Source organism: Vulpes vulpes, chromosome 4, assembly GCF_048418805.1.
Source record: "Vulpes vulpes isolate BD-2025 chromosome 4, VulVul3, whole genome shotgun sequence".
NCBI lineage: Eukaryota > Metazoa > Chordata > Mammalia > Carnivora > Canidae > Vulpes > Vulpes vulpes.
In genome coordinates this window covers 91,238,691-91,256,543 of record NC_132783.1, presented here as the reverse complement: position 1 = coordinate 91,256,543, position 17,853 = coordinate 91,238,691, and the positions used below count along the sequence as shown (strand labels likewise).

The window sequence follows — 17,853 nt, the reverse complement described above, 5'->3', positions numbered from 1 at the left end:
TTTATAGATAAGAAAATGGGCACAGAGAGGTTAAGTAGTTTGCCTGCCCAAGGACACACAGGCAATCAGTGGCAGAGGCAGGGCTCAAATAAAGGGCAGTCTGGCGACAAGCACCACGGCCATAATCACACGGTATTCTACACCCTAGGTGAGGAAGAGAATAAAGGAAACAAATCCTCTATTCATATAGTATACATGTGTTCAGCTGGAAAAATTACAGACCAATCACAGCAGGCTGGAACCTTTATTATTTCAGAAATGAGCATCCTATGTAACATGAGGTGGTTGGAATAGTGACTTCTGGATTACTGTAATAAATATTTGTCAAAAATACCAATCATTTCAATAATCATACACTTCATTCATTAAGAACTTCCAAAAATAACTCCTCTGTATCAAAAAACTTAACTTCACGAGAGTCAAGTAATAGTCTGTGCAAGAGAGAGAAGGGTGAGTCTAAAGGGGGGAACTCTTAACGAAGCACTTTGCCTATTACAGTTTTAACTGACATAATCATGAAGAAAGACTAGCTATGCCCCCCTTTTAAGTGCTTATTAGTCTGAGAGCAACACAAGAAACCAAGTCTTAGGGAGAAAAACTGTTTTCATAATCGTAAGTGTGAACCACTAACAGGCTTTACTGATAAAAGCCTCAAACCCTGTAGAGATGAGAAAGGTAAGCATGTATTAAACATTTCAATAAATATGCAAAAAAAAAAAAAAATTCAACAATTAGGAACACTGTGTTTTTGTATTTGAAAATCCAACAGTTTTCATGCTTTGAATGTCTTATCCTGAAAAGAGTTTTAAGGATATTTTGTTCTGTGTGGTTCAAAAATAAAACTTAAACACATTTAACACTTATCAGGAATTCTCCATACGATTAACATTCTGGACTGTCCTAGCAACGTCTCACAATGAGAAGTCCAAAAACAAACAAAACAAAACAAAACAAACAAAAAAAGTCACACCTGCGTTGTACAGATAGCACTGAAAAGGAAAGGAACATCGGGAAAATGAATCACTTATATCTGTTTAATGCTCAATGCTTTTGTTAAGTTCAAAAGACGAACATAAAAACATCAATGATTTGTTTGCTTCCAAATAGCCAGACCTCTCACACTGGCTCACCACCAATTACACAAGTGCTAAGTATTCAACGAAGGACTGCAGGTGACCCTTTGCTTTTCTCTGGTCCCTTTACCAAACCTCTACATCACTTGTGACATTACTTGTTAATATTTCTGCATTTCAAAAGATATGCAGCAAAACAAAGTTTGCTAATTTTCACTTAATCAAATAAATTTTAAAATAGAATAAATTTCTCACAACAAAAACCTTAGTTTTCACATTCATTGAAATATTTTAGAATTACTCAAACATGAGAACTAGAAATGTGTGTGCTTATTTGGAAGAGAACTAAATTTATTCTTCAGAAGAAAAAGCAGACCTGAAGCATCACATCTCCAGAACATCTGAAACATGTCGACAAGTCTTATCTTCTAAACTTCAATGAAAGCTGCTTGAACAATTATTTAATGAATACCTGTCCCTATTAAACAAGCAAGATATCTGATGTATTAATGAAGTCAGAAGCTGAGGCACTTCATTTCTTTCTGTTGCTTCCAGTCGCTAGAATACTGGCAACTCGCATAAATATATTTAATGTATCCATGTAGATTCTCAGCATCCTGGAAAAGAAAATTATGGCCTGTTATAGATAATGTAATTCTAATAACAATGAAAAAACTATTTCTTAATGTAGAAAAGAAAAAGCAACACTGATTATCTGTCAAAGGTATATGAAATGGAAATTAAAGAAACAAAAGATGCCAACTAAGGAAGGAAGCCCTAGACTAGAGTCAAGATTTCCTTCTGGCAGATTAATTTTTGAAATGTTAAAGGGCAATTTAAAAAATCATTATCCTATCCTTGCAAAAAAAAACCCTGGGTGATAGACAATGAAATAATAGAGAGAAACCAAAGAAACACCTTCATAAAAATGTGTCAGACACAAGTCTGGCATTTTAAAATATGATGTATCTCCTCTAAGCAACCCCCCCCCAACTGCCAACCAAAGAAAACTGTTACAAATCTGTGTTGGAGCAGCTTTTTTAAAAAAACATTACATTGAATTTCAGTTTCAAGGGGAAAAAAATTACTTAAAAAAAATGTGATAGACACCACGAAACTCAAGAAAGTTGCTTAAATAAAACAACCTACTTTGGTGTAGAGTCCAAGAAAAGGGAAAAGCATTGTTATAGAACAGCTGCACCATAAAGCTCATCAACAAAAACAGGTAAATACTGACTTAATTGAACACCTAAATATAACACTTAGTTGTTACAACCCAGTCAAATGTTCCGTGGATACATAGCTTACTGAAGAGATGAAACAGCAAGCAACTGAAATAAAATAGAACTCCACCCACTCATTCTTGTGGGTGGACATCCTAATCCTTGTACCTATAAAAGTGACCTTATTTGGAAATAAGACAAATGTAATCAAGATGGGAGTTAAGATGAGGTTAACACTGGAGCAGGGTGAGTCTTCATCCAACCTAACTGGAGACAGACATACAGGAAGACTGCCGTGAAGACGGACGTACAGATTGGAGTAATGTGTCTACGAGCCAAGGAATGTCAAGGACTGCTGGCCAAAGGAGAAGCCAGGAGAGAGGCATGGAACACACTCTCTCTTAGAACCCTCAGAAAATATCAACCTTGAGGACACCTTGATGTCAGACTTCTGGCCAGACTTCTACAGAACTACAGAGAGTATACATTTTCATTGTTTTAACCAGTTTGTAGTCTGTTACAGTAGCCCTCGGAAACTAACACAGCCATAAAATAAAATAAACCATAATAACACGAATGTTCTATGTAACAAAGGGAGGACATTAAAGACTACTTACGAATTGATGGGATCGTATTTTTGAACTCCATACGCTGGTATTACTTCTGCACGCTTGATTACTTTCTGCGTATCATAGAGAAGAAACATGCTGAAGAGAACTAATCCACCATAAACTGCCACTGAGTACAAAGTGGCACCAGCCACAGTGGTAGGTGGGAGAAACATTGATCCTGGAAGGGAAAAAAACAAACAAACAAATGGACTCTTTTATAATTGGATTTATGATTAACTTTACTTAAAAACAAAACAAAAACAAAAAAAAAAAACCAAAAACCTTTTGGTGTATTGCACAAATAACAACAGGACTATACGCACTGTGTAATTTTGTTCCAGACCCATTATACTCATTCCTATAGTGGGTCACTTGCCCACATTACAGAAAGGCTCTTGCATTAAGAGCGATCTTGATTGTTTCCCAAATCGGCTTTACCACTTTAGATGTATTTTGGTAAAACCAAAAATAATAGTTTACCATGATGCCAAGTAAGAAAATACACTTTAATTAGTGTTTCCCTTTTAAACTTTTGTAAATGACTCTTAATAAATTCCCTCCATCAGGATAACTGAGTACATCAATGATTGTAGGATACTAAGAACCAAGTATCCGAGCACAGCGGCTTACCTAGTGAGGATACAAAGACGAGGCCCAGGCCCACTCCCAGGGGTGCTCCCATGTTCAGAAATTTCTCACTGGGTGCGCACATGGCCACAGTGGAGAGGCCTCCCACAATGCCTGCGGTGTACCACGCAGCTCTGATGAGAAGAGGCCCCCCTAATATTGTCAGTGGAGCCACCACTGCACCCATCACACCTGGAGAAAGAGCAAGTAATTAAGTATGTACTAAATAACAACCAAAAATAAAAATGCCACTTCTAACAACATGCCATCGGAACATCACATACCTCGTTGTTAGACAAGAGGAAAGTCTCTCCCTTATTTCATACTCTACTCCCCAACCCTCCCAATTCCACAACCCAAACCTGTACCTGTGGCTATCCAAATTCAAAATCACAAGAATAACATATTCTTAAATTGTCTCGACTCAAAGAATAAACACTAATTTAGACTTTAACAAATTCTATGTAGTTCTTTATCTGGATGTGAGCGTCTGGTATTCTTTGCAACAATGATCACATATATAAGGATTGAGATAAAAAGGCTTGAAATGGGTAACTGATAGGTCAAACCTGCCGATGCCCAAAGGGAATAAGGTAAAGAGAGAATGTGTACATGGTGCTAATTCTAAAATGTAGGAACTTCAAGGACACTTTATTTCTTTGTGTAATAGGGAATGCCATCTCAGCTTGCAAATGATAATTTTGGTTGTAAGATATTTATAAACAAGTTCTGAAAAATTATACTGAAAGGCATCAATAATTTAATCAGCAACGCAAATAGAATTCCTTAATTAAAAAAAAAAATCTTAGACAAGGCAGTATTTCAGAGGTGAGTAGAACAAGTTATCCTCTTCCTAAACATTAAGGGTCTATGTTGAACTCCTACAACAGGCATAGCTGTTGCCATACTGTAATTTCAACAGTGTGTCCCTTTTGTGAGAGTAACATTTCTGGATCAAGTAGTTAAGATATATCTCATGATAGTGAGCAATAAAAAATGTCCTTTGCTGTAAGAAAGATACTGGATAAAAATTCTTCTAGGACATTTCTACCAAGATTCCCATCAGTTTTGCAACTAACAGCAACATTTTTAGCAAAAAAAAAAAGGGGGGGGGGGCAGAATCCAAGAAAAACCTTTATTCTCCACCAGGCTCCCCACTTCACTTGCCCCAGGTAATTCCCTGTCCTGAAATTTGGATTAAGCCAAAGGCAGAGGATGAAAGTGTCCTTCCTCCTCCATTCCCTGTACTAATGTGCCGGCTCATTGCTTCAGCTTCTCTTGACCCCATTAGCCACCAATGGCCAGGGACAGGAGGGAGAGCTGGTTCCATGGAGCAAGGATGAGGCCTTGCCTCCTTCATGGCCCTTTCACAGCATCCAGGGCCTAGCCTGGTGGTCCTGTTTTCCATGGCCTGCCCCTCAAGTGATCCTCTTCTACCCTGTCGAAGACAGTTTCTCAGGTGGCTTTGACGGCCATGGTACAGTCCTCTGGTTTTTCCACTCTTCATGGCTAGGTTCACTGGAGGTCTTCTCTGGAGCTTTCATCACTGGAGTCTGGCCCTTGGCTGGCTTAGTCACCACGCTCTGCTAAGGTGTCATCCCAGATGCCACTGTACTGAGAGGTTCACCTTCTGTGGCCTAGCTCTCTGGCAGTCAGGCTGTGTGTGTTCTGAGAGACTTGCCCTCCCTCACAGAGTGTGGGCACCTGAGTCCTGGCCTTCTTGTAACAGTTGCACCTAAGTTTGAGGCCTTTGAGGGTCTGGTCTGGTCCTCCAGGACTTTGTCATCAGCTATGGGCAGGTCCCCCCAAAGGTCTGTTCCTCACCATCTGGCTCTAGTTTTCTGATGGTGTGTGCAGCTGTGGTCTAGCCTTCCCAAAGCTTTAAGACACAATTAGAATAGTTTTCCAATGATCATTTTAGTAATTCCTGCACAGTACCACTTAATCCTGATTAAGACCACAGCTAGGTCTACATAGTGCTTATATATTTGAATGAAAAAAGAAAATGGAATGCACTGGGATATTAATACTGGTCAAAAGCCAACTCTGGTGTCCCTTTAATAATGTGAGGGATGACCCCTGGGTCATCCAAACCCCCTTCAGGTATCATCTCAATCATGCCAGTGAAAGCAAGAGTAAACAGGGGGCTGGACTTGAAGAAATAAAGGTGTCGGTTTTGACCTGGCACCTGCTGGTGTGACCTCACATAGCCTCCACTTCCCTATCATGAAATGGAGATGCTAATGCCAGCCTACAAAGCTGCTTAAGAGATGTATGAAATATAGAGCAAAAACTGGCATTCATGCTGTGCAGGGAAGGGTTACTGTAGCAGGCCTAAGATCATCTTTACAAAGACTTGCTTGCAGGGCTGGTCCTTGGCTATTTAAGAACTTGGCACATGAAGCATTCCGTAAGTGGGAAGGTTAAACAACTTGTGCAAACAATGTTATGCTGAAAACCTGCTTTCCTTCTGGAAATTCATATTTTGGTAGTTGCTAGGAGGATGCTTACAAGATCAGCCAGAAAATTCCTGGGCACCAAGTCTCTAATAGGCTTCCCATCTCACTGCACTTTTCACTGCCCTAAGTCCCCTTAAAGAAAGGAGGGAGTGCTGAAAGCCTCTGGATGAATTTCTCCAGACTCTGCCTCTATTTTTTCCCCTTGCAGATGCTATCATGTGTCCTTTTATCGTAATAAATTCTTAGCTCTGAATAACAAACATCTGCTGAGTCCTAGGATTCCTTCTTAAAAAACACTAAATGAATGAAGGAGGGGGGGGGGTGTCTTGCAAGCCCCCTTCAACACACAAAATACTTTGACTCAAGTAAGCAACCCAGAAAGAAAGCCCTATTCTAAATTCAAACTATATAGCTGGGATCCCTGGGTGGCGCAGCGGTTTGGCGCCTGCCTTTGGCCCAGGGCGCGATCCTGGAGACCCGGGATCGAATCCCACATCGGGCTCCCGGTGCATGGAGCCTGCTTCTCCCTCTGCCTGTGTCTCTGCCTCTCTGTCTCTCTCTGTGTGACTATCATGAATAAATAAATAAAATCTTAAAAAAAAAATTTAAAAAACAAACTATATAGCTATTTTAATTTAATTCAGTAAGTCATTAAGTATCTACTACTTATCAGAGATAAAAAAGCACAACCTGTTTTTTCACCAAACTCAGTGTCTAAAATGGGAATGAGGAACAGAACTCCATCCACTGGGCAAGATACTGATGCTAAACAGATGGTGAGCTGAATAATTCTTATTTACACAAGTTCACATATCTCTACTCTAATAACTAAAAAAAATTTTTTAAATAATTTTTTAAATTAAAAGTAGGTTATTGGTACTAGAAGATAAAGGACCACCTCCCTCCATCACAGGGTTTTATTCTGTAAAGCTCCATGGAAAATAGCTATGGTTGAATGACCTCAAGCATAACGAAAGAGACTTGAAAGCCGAGGTTGTGAAGTCATGCCTTCTCTTACTGATCGAACAAAGCACATGAAGAAAATAAATGACACAGTTCACACCAGAAATTTGGATGCCAAATACCTAATTTCCATTTGTTAATGTTAATAACACTTCAGAGTCTGTTCCCCTGAAATTTTCAGGGAAATGCTTATTAAATTTGTCTTGTTTAAGTGAATAGGCTATTAAAAAGCAGACACAGATAAAGACAAAGAACAAATGGTTGCCAGGGGGAGGTGGCAGGGTGTGCAAAGTGGGTGAGAAGGGGTGGGACATACAGGCTTCCAGTCAGAATGAAGTCACAGGCGTAAACGGCACAGCATGGGGGACCTGGCCAGTGATACTGCAGTAGCGCTGCATGGTGAGACGGCAGCCCCTACAGCTGCGGGGAGTGGAGCACAACGTACAGAGAAGCTCAATCACACTGTTGTACACTGCCAAGCACTGTAACACTGCGTGTCAACTATATTCAAACTAAAAAAACCAGAAAAAATAAAATTTGTTTTGTGGTAGAGATCATGTATCTAAGAAGAACTTTTGTTTCTGGATCTAGCTGGCTCTTAATTCAACCCACAGACAAGCTATCCTGGGATACCTGAGATGGAAAACACTTTGTCTAAAATATCTGTGTCTCTACAACTAAGGGAGGGATCACAACATATACCTATAAAAGGATATTAGAACTGTCCCAAAGGACAGCCTTTGCCCTGTCCACGGTGTATTTGTGCTAAACCTACCTAAACAATGACTCAGCTAACAGTATCAGACACAGATACACATTTCCAAAGACGTTTTTTACTGTGTTCTCCCTTCCAAAGCCTCGCTGCAAGATCCTCTACACTCCTATTCTTTCATGTGTTGTCTTACCTCTTCTTCTCCACCCTCATTTTTACATTTTTCTAAAGATACACAAGAACAAGTATGAAGTAATGTGTATCACGTTTGACACCCTCCCAGGAGTAGACAAAATACGTAACGGAAATCTCTGCATATACTGGAGTGTCACAGGAGGCCAAATGTAATATTGGGGTTGTCCATGATCTTAGTATCAGAGCCTTTAACTTTTCAGAGTAGAGGTCTGGCAATAAGCAACCACTAATAGTATAAAAAACTGTTTTTTTCTAAACACGAGGCTTTATTACATTATGCACAATTGTGAAGTCACCAAAAAAAGACAGTAAGAAGGTTGTTAAATGAGAATTTAAAATTAGAACATACCAGAATGTAGTAACCAAGCAAGATGCTTTGGGCCTGGGCTCTGGTCATATGATATTGATTGTACCAGTATTCCAGCTCCAATCATGGCTGCAAAGGTTGCACCAATTGTCTGGAAGACACATATTACTGAGGAGAATCAATCCTATACAACGACAAAGTAGAAACCCACACGTTCCAAGTTCAGCTGGTCTCTCCCAAAAACCTTGTTTAAAAAGATTAAGGATGAGCGCCCCCTACCGGCACACAAAGTTTTGCAGACCCCTTCAAAAGAGTTCCTTTGAGCTTTGACTGGTAACGACCATCTTTTAATTTTATTCTTGCTACAGAGATTGATTGATTTATAAAGATTTTATTTATTTATTCATGAGACACACACACACAGAGACAGAGACACAGGCAGGAGAAGCAGGCTCGCTGCAGGGAGCCTGATGTGGGGCTCAATCCCAGGTCTCCAGAATCACACTCTGGGCCGAAGGCAAGGGCTTAACCGCTGAGCCACCCAGGCGTCCCTACACAGAGATTTAAAAAAAAACCTCTTTAAGAATCCCACAATAGGGGTGCTTGTGTAGCTCAGTTGATTAAGTGTTCAATTCTTGGTCTTGGCTCAGGTCATGATCTCAGGGTTGTGAAATCGAGCCTTGCATGGAGTCGCTTGGGATTCTCTCTCCCCCTATGCCTCTGTTCCCTCACCCATGCTCATTCACACACTTTCCATCGCTCTTGCTCTCTCTCAAATAAATAAATCTTGGGAGTGCCTGGGTGGCTCAGTCAGTTAAGCGCCTGGCTTTGGCTCAGATCATGATATTAGGTCCGGGGATCAAGTCCCATGTCGGCTCCCCCACTCACTGGGGAGGTTTTTGCTTGTCCCTCTGCACCTCCCTGCTCATTCTCTTAAATAAATACAATTTTTAAATAAATAAATCTTAAAAAAAAAAAAAAAAAAGCCTTCACTCATATTAATATAAATAAGTACACTAGAGTCTATCATCTTCGAGTGGAGAAATAATTACTAAAAACCATTTCATACAATTCTTCATACAAATGCAAGGCATTTTCAGGGTATTTATTACAATTGTTACTTTTTTCTTTTAAGATCCTTCATGTTCATGACCCAGCTGTATTTTTTGCCTTTCCATACTCTACACAGTCCAGCTACACTGAAATGGTGGGGATGCAAACATGCCCCCATTTCATGTCTCTTTAATTCTGTTTATTTTGCCTAAGAATACTTTTTTTTTTTTAAATTTTAGATTTTATTTATTTATTCATGAGAGACAGAGAGAAGCAGAGACATAGGCAGAGGGAGAAGCAGGATCCATGCGGGAGCCCGATGTGGGACTCGATTCCAGGAGCCTGGGATCACGCCCTGAGCCGAAGGCAGACAGACGCTCAATTGCTGAGCCACCCAGGTGCCCCAGAATACCTCTTTTCTATCTGGTTGACTTATTTAAGGATTACATCCTCACCCGAAAGTTATTCTGGGAGGGACACCAACTGCCACAGCAGGGTCAGAAGCCTCTCCTCTGTTCCAAAATCAATTGGTACCAACTCTGACATTATTTATGTGATGTCTGTCCTCCCCAAAAAGTTTCATCTTCATCTCTGGAGCACTTGCCTGACTTTCCAAACAATTTTATTTAAGTAGCCCTAACAGCAGGTAAGAGTGAACTTACACCCAGAGGAAGTCGAGAATATGATCTAAGCACAAAACTTGTTTGAAATCTTATTTCAGGAGCTAAATTCTTTTGTATATTTTAATTTTTCTTATAGCCATGGTGCTTTGTTAAAAAGCATTGTTTTATATTATCTAATCAAAGCTTCTGCTCCTGGTGAGAATAAACCATGCGTATTCTGTGTCCTCATGAACTTCTAGGCTAGGAGACTTATAACATCCATCTGAGAAGCAATCCTAAGAATACTGAAGTGTCCAAATGGCCATGCTATCCTAAATGGTTCTCTTTTGGAAAGTACAGTGGAAATATGGCTTTGGATAGAAGTTAGATCTGGTTACTGATGGGAAATCTGTATGATAAACTTTCCCATCCTCCTTCCCTCCCAGTCTCACACTCATAGTTCACGTTCCTACAATCCCTCAATTCAGAGCTGGCAAAGCCACAGCTGGTATACTTGCTGCTCGTCTCTTCCACTGGAGCACTTAGAACTCAAATACAAATCATATTTTTGCAGTTTCAGTATCTGCAATGGCCTTGGACAGGTCAGCCACTCTCCTCTGTGTGGCAATCAAACATTCCCTTTCTAACTGTGTCTTCTTTACTCTAGACTTCATACTCTAAACTCCACTCTTGACACTACTGTGAAGCCAGTTTTAGTGACTACTTCTTCTCTGCTCAAGCTGTTCTGCAAACCTAGACCACTTTTGTCCTCTCCTATAATAAAAAATGCTGGCCTTCAACAGTTCTGATGAAACAAATGCCTCTTTCGTGGAACTTCCCTATTAGTTCAAGACAAAAAGTCTTTCAACTCATTTTACACTTTCTACTTTTTACTGCACAACCTTTACCACTTACTCAAGTTCATTTCTTCAACCAGATAGTAGAAAAATAGCTACCGTTTTTGAAATATTTTTTTTCTATCTAGCAAAATAACAAACGCTTAAAAAAAACCTCATGGAATGTAAAGCTTTACAAAGGATCAAGAAAGTTGTGTTAGCAACAACTATTTTCCACTGACTCCTAAGATGGCTTTGCATTTGCCATTGTACCCCCTCCCTTTTAACTAAATTGCTACAAAATACGAGCTGTTTGATCTCTGTTGCTAGGTAAGTAGGATATTCCTCTAAGTTTGGTTTTCAACCCCTTTGCCACTATTTCAATACATACTCTACGAAGAATAATTCCTGATTTACTTCAGAATGTAATTCCTACTGTCTCAGTTGCACTGTTAATTCATAGATTTGAACTTGTTCAATTTAGTAAGGGATTCCTTTCATTTAATACTCCTCTCCCAATATTTTTGTTTAATCTTCTGATAGTGGAAAAGGAAAACAAAGACAAGCTGACTTACCACCCAAGAGCCTCTCATCATAAAGTTCAGGAGAACAGGAGTTCTGTTCACTGCCAGGGCGGACAAAGCTGTTAAACCAATACTTCCTGCTAAGTACATGTAGGTAGAATGAATTCTATCCTTCACATACTGAGGCCAAATTCTGTAAGAAACACGACAAGGTTTATTTATAGAAGTACGGATATAAATTTTGGTTAAATCATTCATAGCCGGGAAACTTTGGGAAATAGCAGTTTATTGCTCCCATCTTATTCCCATTTATTATGGAAATGATGTACATACACATTGGAGTTATCATAAATTGACATAAACCTAAGCACTTGGCACATATATAAAGCAAAATGTTTTCTCCTTGCTTAAACACATATAACCTTAGAAGATTTAAGTTTGAACAGATGCTAAGAAATTTTATTTTATTATTTCTGGTTAGACGATTAGATGTAAGTTATTCCAAAAGTGACAAAAGAGAAGGATGAAAACAAAATTGGAATCTTGAAGATTGGAAACGTCTGGGAATGATTTACTTACACAGCCTTTTCAATAGCTCCAATCTCGTTGGACATTCCCAAGCCATAGTAGCACAGTGCTCCAAGACCAACAGCAGCTCCTCCAGCAATAAACCATCTTCCCATCTGGTCAACTGCAGAACAAAGGGAGTGCACTTTAATACCGTCAAATCTTGACTAAATTAAAATGCTAAAATAAATAAATGAATAAATGAATGAATAAATGAATGAATGAATAAATAAATAAATAAATAAATAAAATGCTGACAGCAAGCCCTTTCTAATACTTTTTAAGGGGAAAATCAAACAATATACCATATTCCTTTGTAACAACCATAATTAGAACATATGGGAATATAAGTGGCTTCAAAATTAGGGGACCTGTAAAAAAGGACACAGCTAAAACATAGGTGTAATAGTACAAAAAGGATCAGACTTGATTAGCCTCTAATTTCTCTCCAAAGAAATTTAAGGAGGCGATATATCTGTTGATGTGGGGACACTTCTGTAATACATACTATTTTATTCATAAGAATCTGGGTATGGGGGCACCTGGCTGGTTCAGCTGGTTAAGCGTCTGCCTTTGGCTCAGGTCATGATCTCAGGGTCCTGGGACTAAGCCCTGCAATGGGCTCCCTGCTCTGTGGGGAGCCCACTTCTCCTTCTGCCTGCCACTTCCCCTGCTTGTGCTCGCTCTCTTTCTCAAGCTGCCAAATAAATAAATAAAATCATAAAAAAAGAAAAAGGAACCGGAGTTATGTTTTCATTATATTTTTAGAAAAAAAGATGAAAAAAAAAAAATGTTAATAGACCGGTGTCTAAATTGCCATTAACAAAGATGTTTGTCACAAAGAGAAAAAGGAACTAAAAATGTAATGTGCTTATACAGCAGAATCAAGGAGAGCGTGCTCTAATGTAAGAGAAAGAGAAAGAAAAAAAAAGAGAAAGAATTTAACAACTCTTAGTTGTATATATCTTACTCCTTTGAGTTTTAATTTGTGCAGTATGAATATTACTATGCTTTAGCTATATGATTCACATTATTTTTTTTTTTTTTTTGATTCACATTATTTTTTATGGTAAAGTTACTAATCAAAAATGCCTGAAGGCATACAGATTACAGCTCTTTCCTATTATAATACATTGGCATTTTGTAAGGTCGTTGACCAGGAATAGCATTCGAGGACTAGATTTGGGTAGACTAGCAATCTAGTAAAATTTGCAAAACTGAAATTCAAACTGACTTCATTAAAGTATTGTTTCAAGGGAGGCCATATATAAACAACCAGTTAAGAGGACTCTTAGCTAGGCTTTCATTAATATCTGTTTTAGTGATTTTTCTCTTGACCTAAAACACACATAATTATTATATGCTTAAATGAAGATTCTATGCAACTTCAAATGGACTTCCTTAAGGATTTTGTCTTTTATATCATGGCATATTAACTATTAGTCCTTTTTTTTTTTTTTTTAAAGGTAAAAGTAAGATTTTCTCTGGAAGAAATATGATTGGGAACCAATGAACCCAGTATAAATCTTTTCTAGGTCATAAGATCCCAAAGAATGATTGTTTTTCTTCCCAGAAAATGCTCACATATGTAAGTTTGCACAAATTTTTAGAAGGCCATTCATGGACTTCTTTCAACATATTCACATACTCCAGTTCAAAAACTAAAGACTGCTGCCTACTTTTAAATATTTTTTCCACTGATGGTTCCATTGCTCTCTCCTTAAGTTCTTGGCCAATTTTCCCACGCCGGATCCCGACTCTTGTCTTGGTGGCATAGTCCTGAAATACACAAAAACAAAGACACGTAATACACACAGCACAACAGAATGTTATTAGTAAAATAAAATCTCATCACACTAGAAAACTCTATATGAAGTAACCTGGTACTTTCTTTGTATGTAGTTTCACTATAGATTTGATAGTCGACCTAAGAAACTAAACGTAGACCCTACCTGGGGTCGATCTTTGAAGTGGATTCGCTGAAGTTTGCAGTTTACAACTTCTTAACATTTCAGAATAATTACTTCATAAACTACAGATTTATATCTCTAGAATTATAGTTTAAACACTAACTTTTAAAAAATATGTATTCAATATTAGCTACTTTTTTTCCCCCATCTGGAAAGGGGCTCAAGAAAGTTACCTTTCCTTAACAGAAAAGTCAAAGGAGGGATGACTACTACCTCTATTTTAGCTCTTTTTCAACAGAACAGTTCATTTAAGAGGAAAACAGCTTGTCTACCTCACATATCAAAACTCGTACTTCTAATCTGAATGTTGGAAGAGTAATCGATTATAAAAGAAAATGCGTGTTTCTCTAACCTGATGGATTTTACCACTCTCTAACCAAGAGCTGCAATGGCATTTTTGGTAACTTATTAATAAGCTACTGACTAAATGTTAACATTCCTGGCTTCTTAAGCTTTTGACTATAGGCTCACAGTCTCTGCCGCACCATCTAGCTCTCAGACAAATCACTGTAAACTCTGAATGAAAACTCCAAAAGCTTTAAGTAAAGAGAAAGTTACAGGAGCTCTTTCTTTCATATGCAATGAGGAGGAACAGACTGACACAGAACTAATGAGAAAGAGCTGATCTGGGACATTATCAGGGCTGTTTCAGTAAATCACAAATGGTAAACAGGGAGCTTTGTACGCTCAAAAACAGAAAAAAAAAAAAAAATTTCCCGTGAACAAGATACCGGATGATCCTTACCCGGCTGGGTGTGAAGAGCCACTGATTCTTCGTGATGGAATTCTTCACAACAGGGGAGGTCTTGGTGAAAGCTGGTTGGAAAACCCTGGAAGGTAGTGTCCGGAGACACACAAGTCTTGCGGCCAGCATGGTGGTGCAGCAGGTCTACCAAGCAGATCTGAAATGCTAATGTGAGAGGCAGACAAGACATAACCCATTAACCCGTGGAGGAAGTAAACACAGAAAGATCCAGAGACACGGAAGCGCCTGCCAACCAGATTTCAGTAGAGAAACAGAAACAGTGAGCTTTTTAATTTTTTATTTTATTTTATTTTATGATAGTCACAGAGAGAGAGAGAGGCAGAGACACAGGCAGAGGGAGAAGCAGGCTCCATGCACCGGGAGCCCGATGTGGGATTCGATCCCCGGTCTCCAGGATCGCGCCCTGGGCCAAAGGCAGGCGCCAAACCGCTGTGCCACCCAGGGATCCCCAACAGTGAGTTTTTTAAACGTTAATGATGAGTCGCCTGCTTATTCCTTATTAGCTTCCAGAAACCCACCTACAGAACCCGATATGGGATGATCACCAAAACAGAATCAAATCCCAGTGTCAAAAACAGTAGGGCGTAGGCCGCCCACGGAAGTCCTCTAATACAAAGTAGAGGTTGATGTCTTAAGACCATTACCGGGTGTGTGATGGCTTTGTGTGGTTTGAAGATTCATACTAGCATTCAAACGGAAAATTTATGTATTTATTATCATTCTTAAAGATTTTACTTATTCATGAGACACACACAGAGAAACAGAGAGAGGCAGAAACCCGGGCAGAGGGAGAAGCAGGCTCCATGCAGGGAGCCCGACGCGGGACTCGATCCTGGCACCCCAGGATGATGACCTGGGCTGGAGGCGGATGCTCCACCGCTGAGCCCCCCGGATGCCCTCGTGCGGAAATTTAAAACAAGTTTAAATTTAAATTAAATCACATTTAAACAAGTTACGCTCCGCATTACGTTTGAGCGTCATCCAAGGAGGAGATGAACGACTCTCCAAGGCCATGCTGAACAATACACATTACGAATTTCCGCTGAACGTGCCAGATAGTACTTTCCCTTGAAAACACGCCGAGAGAGAAGGGCAGCGGGGGGTGGGGGTGGGGCTCGGCGGCAGAGCGACTGCCTGCGGCCCAGGCCGTGACCTCGGGGTCCCCGGTTCGAGTCCCGCGTCCGGCTCCCTGCGGGGAGCCTGCTGCTCCCTCCGCCGGGGTCTCTGCCTCTATGTCTCGTGAATAAATGAAATCTTTAAAAAAAAAAAAATACGATGAAAGTATGCAAGGTAGTGAAACCCCCCGGAAGGCATCTTAAACCGCAGACGCTGCGGCCTTAAAGGAGGGGCCCGTGACCCCGCACCCCCGAGGCTGGATCACGCATGCGCACTGTCCCCACTTCCGCAGGCACAGGCCGCCGCTCGGGGCCGGGGGGAACTCGCAGCAAGCCGCGGGGCCCCGGCGTCAGCGCCCCCGCCCGCAGCTCTCCCCCGGGGCGCCCAGCGGCTCCGCGAGCAGCCGCACCTCGGGTCCCGGTCACCTCGACCGCGCAGTCACCCTCCCGGGCAGCCGACACCCAGACGCGTCCACCTCCGCGGCGCTCGGCCGGCTCCCTGCTGTCTGCGCGCGCAGCCTCCCCGACGCACTGCGTGACGCAACATCCGGAGACGCGCCCAAACACTAGGCTCGCCCAATCACCAGCGGAGCTCAGGCGGAAGGGCGGGCACAGCAGAGAGGAGGGGTTCCGGGCTGGAGGGGCGGGGCCGGTAGCGGATTGTCGGGGGCGTCATAGAGAGCGTCCATTATGGGTGTGGGCGGTGAAGGCGTTGCAGCCATGTTGGTTATGGGTAGCGGAGCTAGTCTTCGTTTTTGTCTCCACAGTTTCATTAGCGGCGGTTACGAAGAAAAAAATAACGTAAAAATTGAAAAAGAATGTTAACGCTGTGACAACCAAAAATTATTCTGTCGCCCCGTTCTTTGCTTCATGTCGCTTGTTTCTTCCTTCTCAGGAATGTATTGCGAGACGAATAGTGTGCCAAAGTGGTCTTTTTAGAGGGGACCCAAGGGGGTCTTGGGTCTGACACCTAAGGTTGGCTGATGAAATATAGGACAATGCAAGGTCAGCGACCAGATTTTAGCAGGTGCAACCTCCCCCTCCCCCAGGTTGCTCTGTGACCTCCCCAAGGCCCATTTTCAGGCTTCAGTGTAGACATGTGTAACAGGCATGATACAACAGCCTCTGCCTCTTGCCCTGAGATGGTTAAGGTGAGTCTTCAATACTCAGAATTTGTCAACTGAGAAGCCATTTCTTGGCTACACGATGGAGGTTTTGTTTTTTTCTTTCACCCTCTTTCATCCATTACACAAATATTTGCTGAGTCTCCCTTTGTACCAAGCACTGACCTGGGGATGTATGCAGATGGATAAAACACAACCAGTTCTGTTTGGGCAAAACAAAGTCCTTGCCCTGATGGTGTTTACTTTCTGGCAGAAACAACAAATACACAAAATGTTTGGTGGTGATAAGTACCATGGAGAAAACTAAAGCTGCATAAAGCCTTGGAGGGATGCTATTTTAGATAAGATGATTAACAACATGTAAAATTCATGAGCCTTATCTGCTCAGCTATTGTTAATTGTGATTTATGATAATCCTCTCACCGTGTAAATCTTGACAAACATAAAGGTTTACATTTTATGTGGGTAATAAAACAGTTTGGCAGCACACAATTTTTATTTCTTTACTCTGAAAGTTGCAGGAAAACACTGCAGAGAAATCTGTCACTTAAGATAGTGAACAGGTCAAGCAAGATCAATTCAATCTTTGGATCTTCACCCAATTTGATTAGCTGGCAAATGGATTCTTTGTTTAGCTCCCTTAGTTTTTTTTTTTTTTTTTTCTCTCTTCTCCCTACAGCTTCTGTTATCACCAAAAGAAGGGATTCACAACACAGTACCTGAATAAACAATATGCGCTTTTGAGTGATTTATAAGATTCTTATTAATTAAAGCTTATTGTCTTCTTAAAGGAAAATAAATTTCTGATTGCATATTTTCTTTTCTCAAGGATGTGGTTTGTATTGTTTCCACAGATGTCAAATACTTTGAAAAAGGAGTTACCTGGTCACATCATTGGGAAGATATGCTCAAGTGTGGGGTGGGGGAGAGATTTCATTGACTGGAAACTAATTAGGAATTTATTGCAATTGTTCAAGCAAAAGCTGTGGAAGGCTGGAATTAAGATAGTAGAAGGACAGAGAGGGGTTTATGACAGAGATATATGACTAAGGAGGAATTTATAGGATTTAATGACTGATTGAATATAGCTGATAAGGATGAGGGAGGCACCCAGGATAATCCGTGT

The 17,853-nt window shown here is 40.6% G+C and overlaps 1 protein-coding gene across 1 annotated transcript; it reads right to left on the bottom strand.

Annotated features, from left to right (window-relative positions):
- Positions 1–230: 230 nt before the first annotated feature.
- GHITM (growth hormone inducible transmembrane protein) lies at positions 231–16,183 on the bottom strand. Its single transcript, XM_026005693.2, has 9 exons — positions 16,014–16,183; positions 14,468–14,632; positions 13,432–13,531; positions 11,765–11,876; positions 11,237–11,378; positions 8,213–8,321; positions 3,538–3,726; positions 2,914–3,085; positions 231–1,690 (listed from the first exon to the last, which is right to left on the bottom strand). Exons 2-9 carry the CDS (start codon positions 14,594–14,596, stop codon positions 1,606–1,608), a joined length of 1,038 nt encoding a protein of 345 aa, XP_025861478.1. The 5' UTR covers positions 14,597–14,632; positions 16,014–16,183; the 3' UTR covers positions 231–1,605.
- Between the last annotated feature and the right edge of the window lie 1,670 nt (positions 16,184–17,853).

Bases quoted from the DNA above. Each gene is read 5' to 3' on its own strand.
- GHITM (XM_026005693.2), bottom strand. From the start codon at position 14,596: ATGCTGGCCGCAAGACTTGTGTGTCTCCGGACACTACCTTCCAGGGTT. The intron at 11,877-13,431 runs GTAGGCAGCAGT...TTTGTTCTGCAG, and splicing joins AGTGGAAAAAATATTTAAAA to TTGACCAGATGGGAAGATGG. The intron at 1,691-2,913 runs GTAAGTAGTCTT...TTTCTTTTCCAG, and splicing joins AAATACGATCCCATCAATTC to GATGCTGAGAATCTACATGG.